We start from the raw sequence: 17,228 nt of genomic DNA on the forward strand, positions 1-17,228 counted from the left end.
TGCCTTAACAGGGAGAGCTCAGGGGCCCTGCTCACAGAGGATCTGCAAGTGGATCCTTGTATTCATTTGCCTCTAGCCAGGGGACCACGTGATCTTGCCGGAGCCCTGCTCTTCGGAGCTAGGTCAGTCCAGTACGAACTAGGTTGATTCATCTGGGATTGTTTAGGTGCAGCTTGAACTGGCTCCCAGTTCAAAAAAATATAAGTAGCACACATCCTAGACAGTCTAGCATGCTTTAACGTGTCTCTTTAACATGGAGAGCCAGTGCCATGCTGTGGATGGCTGAGAAGATACTGCAAAGCCTCCTGACACAAACCAACCTCGGATGGGCCTCAGAGGCAGCCATTGCTGCTTTCTGATTTCCCTCCAGGGAACAGGTTAAGTATGAGGAGAGGATCTGAGGTGCTGAGAACCCCACATCCTTCATACACCACCTTTGTGCCTGACAACCACGGTGCAGCTAAGGGCCTTGCAGGGAGAACATGGAGGCTCAAAGGGAAACACACTGTCCAGGATCATAAAAGGAGCTGGTTGCTTGTTGCAGTTTCCTGTTCCCTTGGTTACAAAACCCAGAGTGCCAGGAGCCAGTGGCTCACGCCTGCAATCCTAGCAACTAAGGAAGCTGAGATCTAAGGATCATGGTTTGAAGCCAGCCCAAGCAGGAAAATTGGCGAGTACTCTTATCTCCAATTAAACACCAAAAAAGCCAAAATGGAGCCATGGTTCAAGTAGTAGAACACTAGCTTGGAGCATAAAAGCTCAGGGACAGCACCTAGACCCCAAGTTCAAGCCACAGAACTTGCAAACAATCAAGCATGCGCACAATTTAAAAACACCAGGACAGGGCAGGAAAACCAGATGGGGAATATAGAGGCAATTGTGCAGGAGGCCTGGCTTCAACCCAGGCAGTGGCTGCTAGGTTTCTGACTTCCCAGGGGTGCGTCCCTCATTTGCTATGGTGTAGGCCCTGCCTAGCCTGGCAGCACCAACACAGATGTGAAACCCTGCAGCCATTTCAGCTGCTGTTACAGGGCTGGCTCCTCTTCTGTCCAAGAGCAATTTTACTTCAAAGGCCTTGGCCTGAGAGGTCTTAGTCAAGCAAGTGATTGAAGGCAGCTTTATTTTCCTGAGCTTGGTGAGGGACTGCAGGAGGGGGAAGAGAAGGATGGCGCTGTGAGAGATCAGTACATGAATTGCCTAATTATGCTGGACAAGATCTTCTAGCTAGAGGGGGCTGCATGTAGCCTCATGAGCAGGAGTACAAGGCTCTAAATGAGGCTGATTAACAGGTCACTGGGGGAGGGGAGCACAGGGGCACCAGCTTGTGCTGTAGTCAGTCTCTGCTGCGGGAGAGACATGGCAAAGGTGTGGCTGTTAGGACTGGGCATAAATTCTAAACCTCAAGGCAGACTAGTGTCTCCTGGAAGAGGCACACAACTCCTGACAAGTCACAACCTCCTCCTTCCTAAAACCTAGAGGCTCAAAAAAAAAAAAAAGATACTTAAAATGGGCACCAGTGTCTCATGCCTATAATCTTGAGAATCAAGAAGCTGGGATCTGAAGGTTGCTGTTCAAAGCCAGCCAGGGCAGTGAAGTCTGGTGAGCCTCTCATCCTGTTAGCCATGCAGCTGTGGAACTGTGACTCAAGTGGTAGAGTGCCATCCTTGAGCAAAAAACCTAAGGGGACAACACCCAGGTTGAGTTCAAGCCTCAGCACCAGTGTAAGAAAAACAAGGTACTTTACATGAACATATGTAGTTATGTGACCACACTCACAGAACTGGCTCTAAGGTTTATGGGGGGTGGGGGAGAGAATATACACATTACCCATTACATGTCCCCTATTCTTAACATTATTATTAACAATGAGCAGTGGGAAGAGCATTCAATTGCAAGCTCTGGAAACATCCTCTCCACACACTGACCATGGCCCTTTGAGGGATTTGGGGGGCCTGGTGTCTCTGCCTCTGGGCTCCAGGCATCTGTTTCTGATGCTCTTGGCAATGATGATCATCAACAGTTGAAGCTGCCCTTCTGGCACAGAAGTGTCCATCAAGACAGAAATCTTCAACACACATTCTAACCGCATGGTGGTTACCTTTCCACACGACCCCACACATAAACAGGGACTGAAGCAGATCTGCGCTTCCCCACCCAGGTGGGCTGCAAGGGAAGATTTGGGGCAACCATCCATCCATGAAGCTGGGAGGGCTCCCAACAAAAGTTCCTCAATACATCTCATTAATTACAAAGAACATTTTACCCCAGAAATATTATTACATATTCCCCTTTGTGCAGCAAGGTAAACAGATGACAAATATTGCCAAAGAGGAGAAAACACAGCAAAGCCAGACTCTAGCTTTGGTTACAAGATAAGGGGAAAGGATGTAGCACAAGTAGATCCTCACAGGGATTGTAGGGCTGGCTAACCAGGCAGCCCATGTGACATCGCAGGCAGCCTGAATGGAAACTTGGGGTACTTGGAATTGAGGTGGCCTACACCTCTGGACAGCACTGTTCCCTGGCAAGCGCAGTACAGATAACCAGGTACATAGCTATTCTGGACAACATTCTTGCCTAGACAGTATCATGGTAGTGGGGGGTAAGTGGTAGAGGTAGGGTTGGATAAGGGTGAGAATCTGATTAAAATGACTCCTGCTTCTCCACAGCCTGCACTTTGAACCTAGTGCCCTCTATCAAGCATGCTGGTCACTCAGGTGCCATGCCTCCTTGAATTTGCAACAGGAAAGACAGGCTTTTCAGCTCAGTTCACTTCAGCAGTTTGCTCAGAGAAGCCATACCATGGGCTATTCAAAACAAGTTATTCGATGGAAAGATTAGCTTCTAATATTAACCACAATCTGATCAACAAATCTTTGACCACACAGACCCACCAACTGGATAGCTGAGGGCAGAAAACATTCTGGAAGTAACAAAGAAACAAAGGCCCAGATTTGTCTCTTTAATTTGGGAAAAAAGGTGGCAAATTTGAAATAATAAACTTCACAGGTACCCAGAAAAGACACTTCCCTCACAAGGAACAGAGGTATCAAAGGGACAGCCTGCATTTCCTGCACTGGAAGTTAACACATTCAGGTTTGAACTCAGGGCACTCTAGCACTTGAGTCATGACTCCAGCTAAGAAAAATATATTTTTTTTCCTCCTCTAAGGAAACAAGCTTCAGTCTGAAGTTCCAATTTTAAAAGCTTTCAATGTTCTTAAGAACATCTGACAGACAGGTGCAAACAGTAAATCCTCTTTTGCAACCCAGAACTCATTGGTACGTGTAAGAAGGAATATGAAGCTGGGTGCTGGTGGCTCACATCTGCAATCCTAACTACTCAGGAGGCTGAGATCTGAGGACTGAGGTTCAAAGACAGCCCAGGCAGGAACATCCGTGAGACTCTTACCTCCAATTAACCACCAGAAAACTGGAAGTGGCACCGTGGCTCACGTGGTAGAGCACTAGCCTTGTGCTGAAGAGCTGAGGGACAGTGCCCAGGCCCAGAGTTCAAGACCCACGATTAACATACACACACAAAAAATTCCTACAACAGTTGGCAATGTGAGCGTTTGTTAACTCACCGGTCTCTCTGAGAATAAAGTTGATGTAAAAGCAAAAAAAAAAAAAAAAAAAAGTGTGGGAGACAGGAGCTGGTGGCTCACATCTGTAACCCTAGCTACACAAGAGGCTGAGGTCTCAGGATTTTGTTCAAAGACAGCCCAGGAAGGAAAGTCTGTGATTCTCTTATCTCCCCAATTAACCACCAAAAAGTTCCTAGTGGAGCTGAGGCACATACAGTAGAGAACCAGCATTGAGTGAAAAAGTGATAGCTCCCAGGCCTTGAGTTCAAGCTCCAGTATGGGCATCAAAACCAAAAAAAAAAAGGTACTTTTTGGTTAATAATAAGAATCTTGAATTGAATGAAACACCCATACACCTTTCCTCTGAGTTGGGTAAATATTATTGGGCCTTCCACCAAGAGCTCTACCACTTGAGCCACACCTCTAGCTCCTTTACTGCCTTGGCAATTTGAGGTAGGGTGTCTGACTTTATATGCCTTAGTCTGGCAGCCGGCTATACTATCATCCTCCTAACTCGTGCTTTCCCTGCCACTGAGGGCGACAGGAATGCCTCCACAAGCCCAGCCACTGTGCTTTTCCTGCCACCAGGATAACAAGCTCCTGTCACAGAGCCCAGCCATGGATTTGGTGGATTCTGGCCTTGAACCCAGAGCCTCTAATCTCAGCCTCCCAAGTAGCTAGAATTACAGGACTGAGCCACAACACACAGCTCTTTTGCTTTCTTTCCTTCTTTCTTTCCTGCCAGTCCTGGGAACTGTCCCTGTGCTTTTGGGCTCAAGGCTAGTGCATTACCACTTTGAATCACAGTGCTTACTAGATATAAAAGTTTCATGGATTTTATAGCCTGTGCTGGCTTAGAACCGTGATCCTCAGATCTCAGCCTCCCGAGTAGTTAAGATTATAGCCGTGAGCCACCAGTGTTCAGCTTCTAGCTTTGTTTGTGTGGTTAAGTGGAAATAAGAGTCTAATGGACTTTCTCTACAAGGTCTGGCTTTGAGCTGTGATCTTCAGATCTCAGCAAAGAATACACAGGCATGAGCCACAGGCACTGTCTTTTTGTCTTTTTTTTGCTTCAAACTTCAATCCTCAGATCTCAGCCTCCTGAGTAACTAGGATTACAGGTATGAGCCACTGGTGCTGTTTCTTTTTTTAAAGTGATATAAAAGAAACTGTTAAGAGTGTTTTCAGGACTGGGAAGGTGGCTCAGTGGTAGAGTGCTTGCCTTGCATGCACGAGGCCCCAGGTTTGATTCCTCAACACCACATAAGCAGAAAAAGCCGAAGTGGAGCTGTGGCTTGGCTCAAGTGGTAGAGTGCTAGCCTTGAGCTGAAGAGCTGAGGGACAGCCCAGGCCCAGAGTTCAGGCCCCACAACACACAGGAAAAAAAAAAAAAAAGAGGAAGAAGAAGAAGACGTGTTTTCAAAGAATGGTTTAAGAAAGAGAAGACCTAAGAAAGCTTTTAGAGAATGGGAATATTAAAAACAAAAAACAAAATGGGGCCGGGAAGGTGGCTCAGTGGTAGAGCACTTGCCTTGCATGCCTGAGGCCCTGGGTTCGATTCCTCAGCACCACATAAGCAGAAAAAAAAGCCAGAAATGGTGCTGTGGCTCAAATGGTAGAGCGCTAGCCTTGAGCTGAAGAGCTGAGGGACAGTGCCCAGGCCCAGAGTTCAGGCACCACAACTCACAAAAAACAAAAACAAAAACGATATGTTATCCAATCGTAATACAGTCCTCTTCTAATAAGGCTGTCAGATTTCTTGAATGTACAAGGAACACTTGATTTCTCACTTCTGAATAAGAGCAAATCTGGAGGAAGCTGCAGTCACAGGCAAGAAACACTCCCACTTTTCTCAACTGGACCAATGCATTTTGCCTTTGAAGCCAAAACTAAGACACAATCACCTGCTCACCGCAGAAGTTACAGATGGCCCTGGCACCAAGCCAGACCTCAGGGCAGGAAGCAAGGACCTCTCTCTCACCAGGCCACTGTACTGCAGCCACCCTGAAGAAGAGTCTAGATCTCAAGACACTTTGCACAAGGACGGCAGTTCTTCATTTTCATGCTTTATTGGAAGTCGAATATGAATCAAAGACAGGTATTGGTAAGCAAGTTATGTCTCTAGAGAATCACTTAGTTCAAAGCAGAATGTTGTCCCAGCTACTGTGATACAAATTCTTTATGGACCAGTGGGGTCTGGCGTGGAACTCTAACAGAACATTATTCCCTCCCTTGACTAGAAATCTTGTATGTAAACATGATTCATCATCACTGCTACTAAACTCACCCCCGACCTTTTACTACCTCCCCTTTAAATATAAAATCTGAAACATTTCCTTCAAGTCTGATGTCCATCAGTGCAATCTGCTTTATTTGACATAAGGCATTTGGGACAGTCACTTCTGAATGGATTTTTGCCTTTTGGAAGAGTCACATGATGGTCTAATTCTTAAATCCACCTTTGCTTTAATGCCCTAACATGTCAAGCTCCTCTTCCCCTCTGGTAATTTCTTTGCAGCCAGCAAGTGTTCAAAGCTTAATGTCCAAGTAGACCAGTACCTGAGAAAAGAAACACACATGGGGTAGAGCTGTGAACTGACATGATTTCACGTATTCCACTTGCCAAGAAGGCATCATCAACAGGAAGATCTCAGATAAAGACCAAAGCAGCCCCTGGGCTCAAATCAAACCACCAGACTCCAAGCTCTCAGCTAACGCATTGCAGTTCAGCCATTTCCTATGCAGATCTTCACACAAGTCTGACAGATTTTATTGATATTTTCTTTTCATGGCCATGTTCATAAGGCCTTTTTTAAAAAAAAATCAATCGTAGGGCTTGAACTCTGGGCCTGGGCGCTGTTCCTCAGCTCTTCAGCTCAAGGCTAGCATTCTACCACTTGAGCCACAGCGCCACTTCCAGTTTTCTGTGTGGTTTATTTGAGATAAGAGTCTCACAGACTTTTCCTGCCGGGGCTGGCTTTGTTTTTTTTTTGGTCAGCCGTGGGGCTTGAACTCTGGGCATGGGCACTGTCCCTCAGCTCTTCAGCTCAAGGCGAGCGCTCTACCACTTGAGCTACAGCGCCACTTCCGGTTTTCTGGTGGTTTATTGGAGATAGGAGTCTCATGGTCTCTCCTGCCCGGGCTGGCTTTGAACCGCTATCCTCAGATCTCAGCCTCCTGAGTAGCTAGGATTACAGGCGTGAGCCACCAGTGCCCAGCTTGCCGTTTTTGTTTTGACCGCATCAGAAGTTTCTCAAGTGGTAACACGTAGACTACAAAGCTGCACAGAGAGGCCAGCAGCTTTGTCATTTCATCTACCTCAGCAAAGAGTCCCTGGTATTTGACTCATACTCATTTCTTGGCAAAAATCACAGCCTGCCATGGGCCTCTGGAGTAGCCTGCAAAGAACCAATGAGCCACAGTTTATGCTGTACATGCCAAAGTTCTGTGTGTGACAGATTCACGAATATGCAGGTGGCACAACAGTGCACATAGTGGCCAAGATGACCAAGGCACAGCCCTGTCTCCACCTGGAGTAATAATCCAAATTTCCAAGGGATGAGTGAGACCTTTTCACAGGGCTTAATGGAATTCAGCGAATGCTTTGTCCACTAATTCTCACCAGTTACACACTAGCTGTTGTGATCTAAGATAGGACGGATAAGAGGAAATGGGAAAAAGTTGAGTAGAAAATCTAAAATGCCACAGGCTAAATTCCCAACCCAGCCCCTCATGAAATGAAAAAGAGGAAGCTGAATGGACATTGGCAGAAAGACTTCTAAATGCAGGCCCTATCTGAGGCCAGAGTGCTGAAAATGATAAGGAAGAAGCTTGAATAAAAATGCTTTTAACTAAAATTAATTCCAGTCATGAGACTCAGATTGGATTAAATTTTAAAATCAAATTATAGGCTTCACTTTAATAGAAAATTACAGTATGACTCTGACATTCATGAACAAAACATGACAAATGTGACTTACCTTTAAACCCTTCTTCTGGCATACAAACTGGAGAAAGAAAAGAAAAATCCAGATTGAAAAGATAGTGTGTCAAATAGCAATAAGATCACCTCAGTGCTTCAGATGAAAAGTTTAAAATAACTTTTAATTGCCTTAGTCACCTGTAATAGTTACTTTTAATCTTATGGATGACATTGAGCTGATGACAATATTTCTCTGCCTTTATTTTTATTTTTTTGCCAGTCATGGGGACTTGAACTCAGGGCCTGGGCACTATCCTTGAGGTTATTTTTGCTCATGTCTTACACTCTATCACGTGAGCACAGCTCCAATTTAGGCTTTTTGCTGGTTTATTAGAGTTAAAGTCTCATGGACTTTTCTGCCTAGACTGCCTTTGAACCTCGATCCTCAGATCTCAGCCTCCTGAGTAGCTAGGATTACAGGTTTGAGTTACTGGCACCTGGCTTCTGCCTTTATTTTTTATCAACCAATATACAGGCATCACTTAAAAACACTGGTGGCACAAGCTTTGTAACCAGCGCTTGCATTCTGCAGGGCACCAGGAATGTCTGGAGAAAGTGCAGAGGCTGACCTCCCAGGAGCCATTTCTCCCTAGCCTCTTCTCCATTCCCACTTTCCACAAGAAGCCACGGTGGATCTTGTAGCAGTTTCTTATGTATTTTGTTTCCTTACTTATAAGTAACAGGCTTAGATTGCTACTGCATAATCTTAAATTGATATCGACAACTTCCTCAACGAAGGACAAATATTAAGTTCTTCTATTGCCTCTTAAAACCTGCCCCAAATAGCCTCCTGACAGAGTACGTCATGATTTCAGATCCCACTGATGGTGCTCACCGGTGAAGCCTGAGGCGCACCTTGGTTCTGCTGCTTGTGTGGTTGTGACTGTCTTCCTGGGCCTGGCAACTCCTGAATCATTCATGTGTTTCATTTTCTCTGTACATATCTCCAATACATGAATAAATGCATAAAGGTCTACAAGCCTGTCCAGGGAGTCTCCATCACTTCCACTCTTCCCATTCTGAAGCCTGTGTCTACCCACTCCGTGGTGGAGCTATGCTTGCCCTGCTGGGCACAGCATCTATTCTGGAAATCTCCCCTAGCCATTTTCTAGGGTGCCCTCCCTCACTGGATCAATTCTATACCAGTTCTATAATTGGCTTGTGTTGTTCCCTTGTTTACAATGAGTGTGTCCTCACACAGCGTAGTGGGCCACTGACACAGGCGGGTATAAACACTGAGGCCCTCCACAGACTTGGGGACCATCACTGACAACAAGAGTGGAGTCTGTGTAGTAGGAGAGAACCTCTGAGTTGGAACTCAAGTTCCCAGGGCCTGATGGGCCCTGTTCTGTTCAGTTTTCCTATGTAAATCCTCGTCCTAAGAATGCAATTGTATCAGGTACAAAGTCTGAGTCCCAGCCTCAGGTTAAAAAACAAAACAAACAAACAAAAAAATCATCTTACCCCTAGTTTCTCACTGACGGTAACAGACCCTTGATGAAATCAGTTTTTATTTCCATCAATTCTTTTCTGTCCTCCAAAAGCCCCTTTTATATAGGCCTAACTATCATTTGCACATTTTCTCTATATCATTAATAAGCTGTTTTTAAGCATTCTACGACGTCACACCTTTACCTGTCCATGGAAGGACACCTAAAGCAAGCTGGTCTTACCTTGCATGACATCATCCATCGCAGCATAATCTGCAATTGGCTCATCAGCCTAGAAAACAAATGGAGACAATTCAGATCCACAATGAAATGTGTGTATGTGTGGGGGTGCGGCAGTTTTTTTTTTTGGTCAGTTGTGGGGCCTGAACTCTAGGCCTGGGCGCTGTCCCTCAGCTCTTCAGCTCAAGGCTAGCGCTCTACTACTTGAGCCACAGCGCCACTTCCAGCTTTTTCTGCTTACGTGGTGCTGAGGAATCAAACCCAAGGCCTCATGCATGCAAGGCAAGCCACCTTCCCAGCCCCAAGGGGTGCGCCAATTATACATCATCTTGACGTCTAGCCCCCAATTTTGTTTTGCTACAAAATAAAAACAAACATTGTTCAGTGGAAAACTTGGCTTAAGGCACAGCCAACAAAGTCCAGTTTTAACAAATGTTATCACCTCAAAGAAATGGCATAATGGCACATATGTGTGTTAGGGGAGTAATCCCCCCTAAAAACATCTTTAGATATGCAAATGTCTTAATATCTAGAAGTCCTGATGTTACTAAAACCACCTTAATCATAACGAGTTACAGGGCAAGTAGCAGCATTGCAAGTTAGGTAGGAAAGACTGGTCCTCTCCAGATACCAAGTAGGCCACAATTATACCACCTCCATCCTTTCTTGCCACCAGGAACATAGCCACATTGTTTTCAGGGGAATCTGAGTTTGTGGTGCAATGAGCTGCAGGTGCAAAGGACCAGTCCAGACCCATTAATAACATGGCTGATGGGGTCTGCTGCACCATGCCAATGCCTAACTCTATTGCATCAGAATTGGGACCTGGTCTCATTGGGACCTGCTCTCAGAAGACCCTTCTTCTTCTTCTTTTTTTTTTTGGTGAGTCATGGGGCTTGAATTCTGGGCCTGGGCGGTATCCCTCAGCTCTTCAGCTCAAGGTGAGTGCTCTTTTCTGGTGGTTATTTGGAGATAAGAGTCTCTCACAAACTTTCCTGCCTGGACTGGCATTGAGCCACGATCCTCAGATCTCAGCCTCCTGAGTAGCTAGGATTACAGGTGTGAGCCACTGGCACCCAGCTCAGAAGACCCTTCTTTCTAAAATAAGGCCATCATGTTCTAAATCCAAAACCAGTTTTTATAGCCTGAACAAGGGCCCATTAAGCTACCTGGGACTTTTGTGTCAGAACTTGTGTCTTATGCCTATTTTTCAACATGGTTAACTGATGCCATTTGGCTATCCATACGTGAAAGTTTCAAAAGTCTCCAAAATTTTATTCTTTGAGCTAGTAATCGATTGTAGCTGTGATCCATCAGGATGTAGTCAAATCACTAAAAATAGTTTAGTGTCTTAAGACTGGAATCCTGGCTCCTTGGGAGGCAGAGAACAGTGGATAATGGTTGAAGGCCAGCCTGAGCAAAAAAGTTTTGACAAAAACTGGGAGTGTTGCTCACAGCTCTGTCATCCCAACAAAGTGGGGAAACATAAACAGGAGGACTGCGGTTTAAGCCAGTATAGGCATGAAGTGAGACCCTATTTCAAAAATTTACCAAAGTAACAAGGATACTTGGTTCAGACAAAGAACCCTCATTCAAAATGCTTAGGACCAGCAGTATTTTGCACTTGGGATTTTTTCCACCCTTTTTGATTTCTAAGTCTGGCATTAGAACTAAGTATGTAACCCAGGCTGGACCGGGACTTGCAGTCTTCTTGCCTCTCTCCCTTCTGAAGGCTGCACCAAGGGGAAAGGGTAGGCTGCTGTCACCCTGGAAGCAAGGTTGTTATTCTGTTCTGTTCCAGAAGTCAGGAAGAAGGCTGGATCTAGAGCTTTTAACAAAAATGATGACAATCCTCATTGCCTTCACTGAAATTTTCATGAATCTTTAAAAAAAATGCTATCTCTGTGTTTCAAAGGATAAAATAATAGAGCTACTTTTTTTCTGCTGTTGTGGTTTGATTATAAGGCCCTTGTTCCTGCTGAGTTTTTCTACTCAAGGCTGGCATCCTATCATTTAAGCTACAGCTCCACTTCCATCTTTTTGCTGGTTAATTGGAGATAATAGGCTGACTTGGAGCCACTGGCACCTGGCCTCTCTACTCTTTCTTGGGTAGTGAAAAGAGCATTTCAACATAAGTTGCAGACAAAGCCAGGAGTACTGTCAAATTTGGGAAATCTCAGCTCTCTGTATGCTGAGGCAGCTGACATCCAAAAACAAAACATGTGGTATGAGGGATATCATAAAAACTTTGTGACCTGAGACCAGGTTGCATTGCTGCTCTGGCAGAACACACAATGCCTCTGGTGCTGACCATCAAACTTTGGCACTCAGAGAGATCCAGCCCAACTTCCCTTCTTTCCTTCCAGTCTGTGAAAAGTCAGAAGAATGCAGGAGGACTTCTACCAGGGCTTTGTGCAATCCCGAATGCCGTGCAGGCCTGGACATTGAACCTGGCACTTCAGAAAGGACCCAGGAGACTTCCCTTTTCATCCTAACCCAGGCAGCAGCTGGTGGCCTGTAGGATGCACCATTTTAAACCCAGGGGTTGTCAGCAAGGCAGCTGTCACTTACCTTTAACAAAATGACAGATTCAGGAATGACACCAAGGGTTCCCAGGGTGGCACAGTCATCATTTAAAATCTTTCCATCAATTGACAAATTCTGGTCGAAAGGAGCAACTGAAAATGCATGCATGATCTGTGACAATATAAAAGAAAGTCTGTATAAAGCAGAATATACTGAGAGCTATACCCTACATGAATAAAGCATGGATTCGAAAAATTACAAACAAACAAACAAAAGACACTACTGTTGGCAGCCAGCCCGCTTGCTACATTCCTACTGAGCCTATAATCCCTGATATAACCAGGAACATCCTCGGGAGGCCTAGTAATGAACTGAGGCACAATTACACACTTGGATCCTTTTGTTCTGCGCTCAGCCACCCCCAGAGGCGGGGGCGAGGAGACAAGTGCACCAAAGGTGCGCCTGGCCTGCTCTAGTGCCTGCTGTCAGTGTTCTGGCTGGAAGATTTAGCCAAGGGCATCAACATCATTGCTGCCCACCCCCAATTTGAAGAACCTGCATTCTTTCACACACAGGCCAAAGCCAAATTCTCTCTCAAAATCATCTCTGGGTGGGACAAAGGGGTGTGTACCTGTAGTTCCAGTGACTGGGAAAGCGAAGGCAAGAAAGGAGACCACTTGAGGCCAGCTTGAAACCAGTCTGGGCAACATATTGAGACCTTATCTCAAAACAACAACAACAACACACACAAACACACACAAAGCTTGCACTCTACTACATTGAGCCAAAGCACCATTTCTAGCTTTCTGATGGTTACCTGGAGATAAGAGTCTCATGGACTTTAAACTGTGATTCTCAGATGTCAGCCTCCTTAGTAGCTAAGATTATAGGCGTGCTCTACCAGTGCCCACTAGTTCAGGGTTTTGAGATTTTTTTTGTCCACCTCAAACCCCCTATTCCCAATACAGAAAGTTTTCATTTTTTTTGGTGGGGGGAGGTCGGTCGTGGGGCCTGAACTCTGGGTCTGAGCACTGTCCCTCAGCTCTTCAGCTCAAGGCTAGTGCTCTACCACTTGAGCCACAGCGCCACTTCTGGCTTTTTCTGCTTATGTGGTGCTGAGGAATCAAACCCAGGGCCTCATGCATGCAAGGCAAGCACTCTACCACTGAGCCACCTTCCCAGCCCCCAGAAAGTTTTTTAAATTTTATTTATTGCCAATCCTGGGGATTCAACTCAGGGCCTGGGCACTGTCCCTGAGCTTTTTTATTTAAGGGTAGCTCTTCTACCACTTTTAACTGCATCATTATTTCTGACTTCAGTAGTTAATTGGAGGAAAGAGTCTTACAGGACTGAATAGCTAGGATTACAAGTATGAGCCACCAACACCTAGCCTGTTCTTTAATTTCTATCAGGATTGGTTAGTAACTGTCCCTGAAGGGTAGAGTAAGCCTCAGAAAGGCATGTAAGTACCTTTAAATTCTAATTTTTAAGTAGGAGGTCAATTCCAAAAGTTCATTTTATTATGTTTTACTATTTAGAGACATCCTCATTAAAGGTACAGTATTACAGTATTTCCTATCACACCATTGTCCATGTTATAGGAAAACCATTCCACCTTTTCTTCTTTTCCTTAGATCTGGAAAAGACAGGTATTGTAGCAAACCACCCCCAAACTAGCTGTGTACCACAGCTTCAAAAGCTGGGGAGATGGGGATCAGAAAAGTGACCTAAATAATAGTACATGCTGCCGGGTCCAGTGGCTCACGACTTTGATTCTACCTACTCTGGAGGCTGAGGTCTGAGGATTGTGGTTCAAAGCCAGCAAAGGAAGAAAAGTCCCCATGAGACTCTTATCTCCAATTAACCACTCAAAAACCAGAAGTGGAGCTGTGGCTCAAAGTGGTAGAGCACTAGCCTTGAGCAAAAATAGCTCAGGGACAGCACCAAGGCCCTGAGTTCAAGCCCTACAACCAACAATAAGAACAATAACAGCACATGGACAACAATAATGATGACAACATATGGCCTCTCAAAAGATACCTGCTCCAAAAGGCAAGCAAGGATTAACTAAACAGAGATCTGGGGCCAACAATATCAAAGTCATTGCCACCCTGTGCCTGACATTCATACAGCAATCAAGCCATTTCATTTCTTTCTTTTTGTTGCTCCTGGGGCAGGAAGCTATCACGTGATAAACATTCTGCTAGGTGCTGGAAATAGACAGGGAAACAACCCACTGCAGAGGGGTTCCTGCTGCAAAGGAAGATACAATGACAAGCTCACAGAGATGGTGGCAGAGAGGAAGGGAGAGACACTTCTACAGGAGGCCAAGACAGGTGTTATTTACAGAGAGAGGTCACACCTTGCTAGTGAGGAGCTGTCACTTCAGGCAATGGGCCAATTAAGCACAGAGCCGACAAGCAGTGAATGTACTGAGGACGATCCACTAGAACCAAGGCAACACAGGCCTGTCTCAAGAGTGGATACGGCTTTCCTGGTCTGTGGAGCCTATTAGGAATAGTAGGAACCAGCTGCTAAGCTTGTTGCCTTTGAGGAAATGCAGTAGCAGGACAGAAGCTTCCAGCCATATAACGCTGTGCCAAAACCTTCCCTGTAAGGCCACTGAGGACTTAGCTTTGGGAAAATAAAATACATTTGGCGGGGGGCTGGAGGTGAAACTCAGTGGTAGAATATTTCCCTCACAGGATTAAGAACTAGGTTTTCATTCCACAAAGCAAAATAATAAAAAAAAAAAAAACTAATACAATCAAACACTGAGCATCTTCTGAGAAAAGGAACTGATAGTTTTGAGCAATTCTAAGGATGAATACATCTAAGCATTAAGCATTTGGTTTTACATGGAAATACAGTATCCTGAATGGCACCACTGAACATTAAAAACTGAATTGCATGTTTTGTAAAGCGCACCACCACCACCACCACCACCACCACCAGTGATCACACACACTCCCCTCACAAACTTCCATGCTGTCCAGACTGCTAGGCAAAAGGGTCAAAAAATCTAGTGGAAGCTTTTCAAGTTTCTACCACCAGGCAGCAAGGGGAAGAAAATTCCATTCCACTGGCCTTTCTCTAGCTCCTGTTTGAGTCACAGGAGTCTTTGAAGTAAGAATAGCAGTTGAGAAAGAGATGCTGCAAAGAAACCACCCAAGAAAAAGCACATCTGGGGTTTCATTTGAACAACGGCTGTCTTCCAGCTGCTCATCCGTGCAGGTAACACGCTCCCAGATGAAGAGGTTATTTCTGCTGGCTTCTGATTTATTCTTCAAAAATAGAAGGCCATAATAGGAGCAGCAAGGCTTTGGAAAATGTCCTTATCCACAGGGGCTCTTTTGTAATTTAAAGGTTTTGAATGCTCGAGGTTTACCACTGACAGGCAGAAAGCCGGTGATAGAAACAAGCCTTCTCAGATGTAAAGGGTACAATAACAGAGTAAAGATATTATACCAACACATTTATTTTCAGAGGCGTGGGTTCAACCAAGGGAAATACTGTTCTCAGGACAATCTGGAACACATAACACCCTCAAAGGAAGCCTGTACTTTTGCCTCAATTACAATGATAAATATCAGCAACAAGAAAAATGCATAGCCAGTAAACTATGCCACATGAAAGCAGCACAGAGGGGAAACTCGGTCAACTTCTTGGACAGCAAGCAGTGACTAGAACATTAGGGGCCAAATTTCTCAGGGACATCTTGAATTTATCAGTCCCCTTTGCCTAGGATTTGAGCTATCCTGTCTGAATGTTCATTTACAGCCCTTTAGTACTGACAGTAAGCACTGATAGAACATAAAGCATTTCCCCATTGTCTGTAGTACAATCACTGACTAAGGTCTAAGACATGAGGGATAGTGGGCAAGAAGATGTACACTGAATGTCTAAAATTGGAAAAGACCACTGTATAAGAAAAGGAGGTAGACTTAAGATAGAATTCTACCAAATACTCATCTGCCTCGGAAACTACTGAGCTGGAAAAACCTTTGACTTGTCCTAATGAGCAGGCAGTCATGTGCCTGCTTTTAATTCCCTCCCCTTGCCTTAAATTCCACAGAAGATCCTGGCAGGAGGCTGATATCCATTAAGTGGTCAAATAAAACCAGGACGTGACCGAAATCTATGGCTCTCCATGTTTCTCATTGTGGGAGAGCTATTCGGTGCTTGCTCAAGGCTTCAGAATATAAAATCCATTTTCATCCTCACAGAAAGAAACCATGTCTTTTAAAGAAAGGAGTAATAATTTGGGGACCCTGGAGAAATCCTTTTAGAATTGAATAAACCCCATCTCCAAGGCACACTACTGTGAACCAATCATGTGCATAAAAGGTCAGAGAGAAAACATATGCATATATAAACAGAGGTGGAAAAATGGGAACTCACAAAGGCCAAAATCCTAAAATGTTATTTTGCTCACCTGAATCTTCAATTCTTTTAGGGTTTGATTAGCTGAAACCAGAAGTGCTTTCTCACCGCGAACTTTTCGATGTCGCATGCTCCGCCGAATGACTTGCTTTTGATAGGCTATGTAATTCTGATGAGAGATTTTTTGCCGTTTCGTTCCTCCATTGCTCTAGGAGATCCAAAACAAGAAAGCCCTGAAACTACCACAGTGAATTTGCTCATGAAGGTCTTTTGGCACATAAAGCACAATACTTATGGTCACAGGAACCTCTGAAATTCATCATGAACAATGAGCCAAAAATTCTCTAGAGTTTCTTAGAAAAGTGAAGTTCACACACTAGAAAATTGGATAAGTAAAATATACTTTTAGTTACATTTGAGCAGTTTAAATGCTTGACATAAAAAACACTGTAAAAAATTTAAAAAGCTGGGTGTGAGTGGTTCACATCTGTAACCCTAACTACTCAGAAGGCTGAGATCTGGAGGGTCACAATTAAAAACAAAAACAAAAAAAAACTGCACAACTCTACTTCCAAAATTACCAGCAAAAAGCTGGGCTGTAGTTGAGACTCAAGTGCCAGTTAAGTGAGGGGCTTAGCTAAGTTCAAACTCCAGTACCAGCAAAGGGAAAAAAAAAAAAATTCACCATTAATCAAAAAATACACTAAACTGCCTGTAACTTAGTTTATGTTACAATTGTATGTGAATGAGTGTGAATATACTCTCTCAACTCTTTCTCTGTCTCTGTCTCTCTCTCTCTGTCTCTGTCTCTCTCTTGTACTGGGGCTTGAATCAATGCTTTTGTGTTCTTGCTTCTTTTCCTGGTTCAAGGCTGGTGTTCTACCACTTGAGCCACACCCTTACTTCTGGCTTTCTGCTGGTTAACTGAAGATCAGAGACTCTCAGATTTACATCTCCATGCTGACTTCAATAAAGATCCTCAGATCTCCATCTCCTGAGTAGCCAAGATTATAGGTGCAAGCCACCAGCACTTGGTTACATTTTCTTCTCTTTGAAAATGAGAAGGAAGGTATAAGTTATA

The 17,228-nt window shown here is 44.5% G+C and overlaps 1 protein-coding gene across 3 annotated transcripts in view; it reads right to left on the reverse strand.

Annotated features, from left to right (window-relative positions):
- Positions 1-5,632: 5,632 nt before the first annotated feature.
- Usp48 (ubiquitin specific peptidase 48) overlaps positions 5,633-17,228 on the reverse strand; it is a 69,941-nt gene continuing 58,345 nt past the window's right edge. For all 3 annotated transcript variants that reach the window (XM_042688553.1, XM_042688552.1, XM_042688554.1), the window contains 5 exons: positions 16,200-16,355; positions 11,810-11,935; positions 9,242-9,290; positions 7,567-7,593; positions 5,633-6,145 (listed from right to left, as the gene is read on the reverse strand). In XM_042688553.1, the coding sequence (XP_042544487.1) occupies positions 6,123-6,145; positions 7,567-7,593; positions 9,242-9,290; positions 11,810-11,935; positions 16,200-16,355 (381 nt within the window). In that variant the 3' untranslated portion in view covers positions 5,633-6,122. The remainder of the gene's footprint in view (positions 6,146-7,566; positions 7,594-9,241; positions 9,291-11,809; positions 11,936-16,199; positions 16,356-17,228) is intronic.

The sequence above is a fragment of the Dipodomys spectabilis genome, unplaced genomic scaffold (genome assembly GCF_019054845.1).
Source record: "Dipodomys spectabilis isolate Male_0828 unplaced genomic scaffold, ASM1905484v1 ptg000118l, whole genome shotgun sequence".
Lineage (NCBI taxonomy): Eukaryota > Metazoa > Chordata > Mammalia > Rodentia > Heteromyidae > Dipodomys > Dipodomys spectabilis.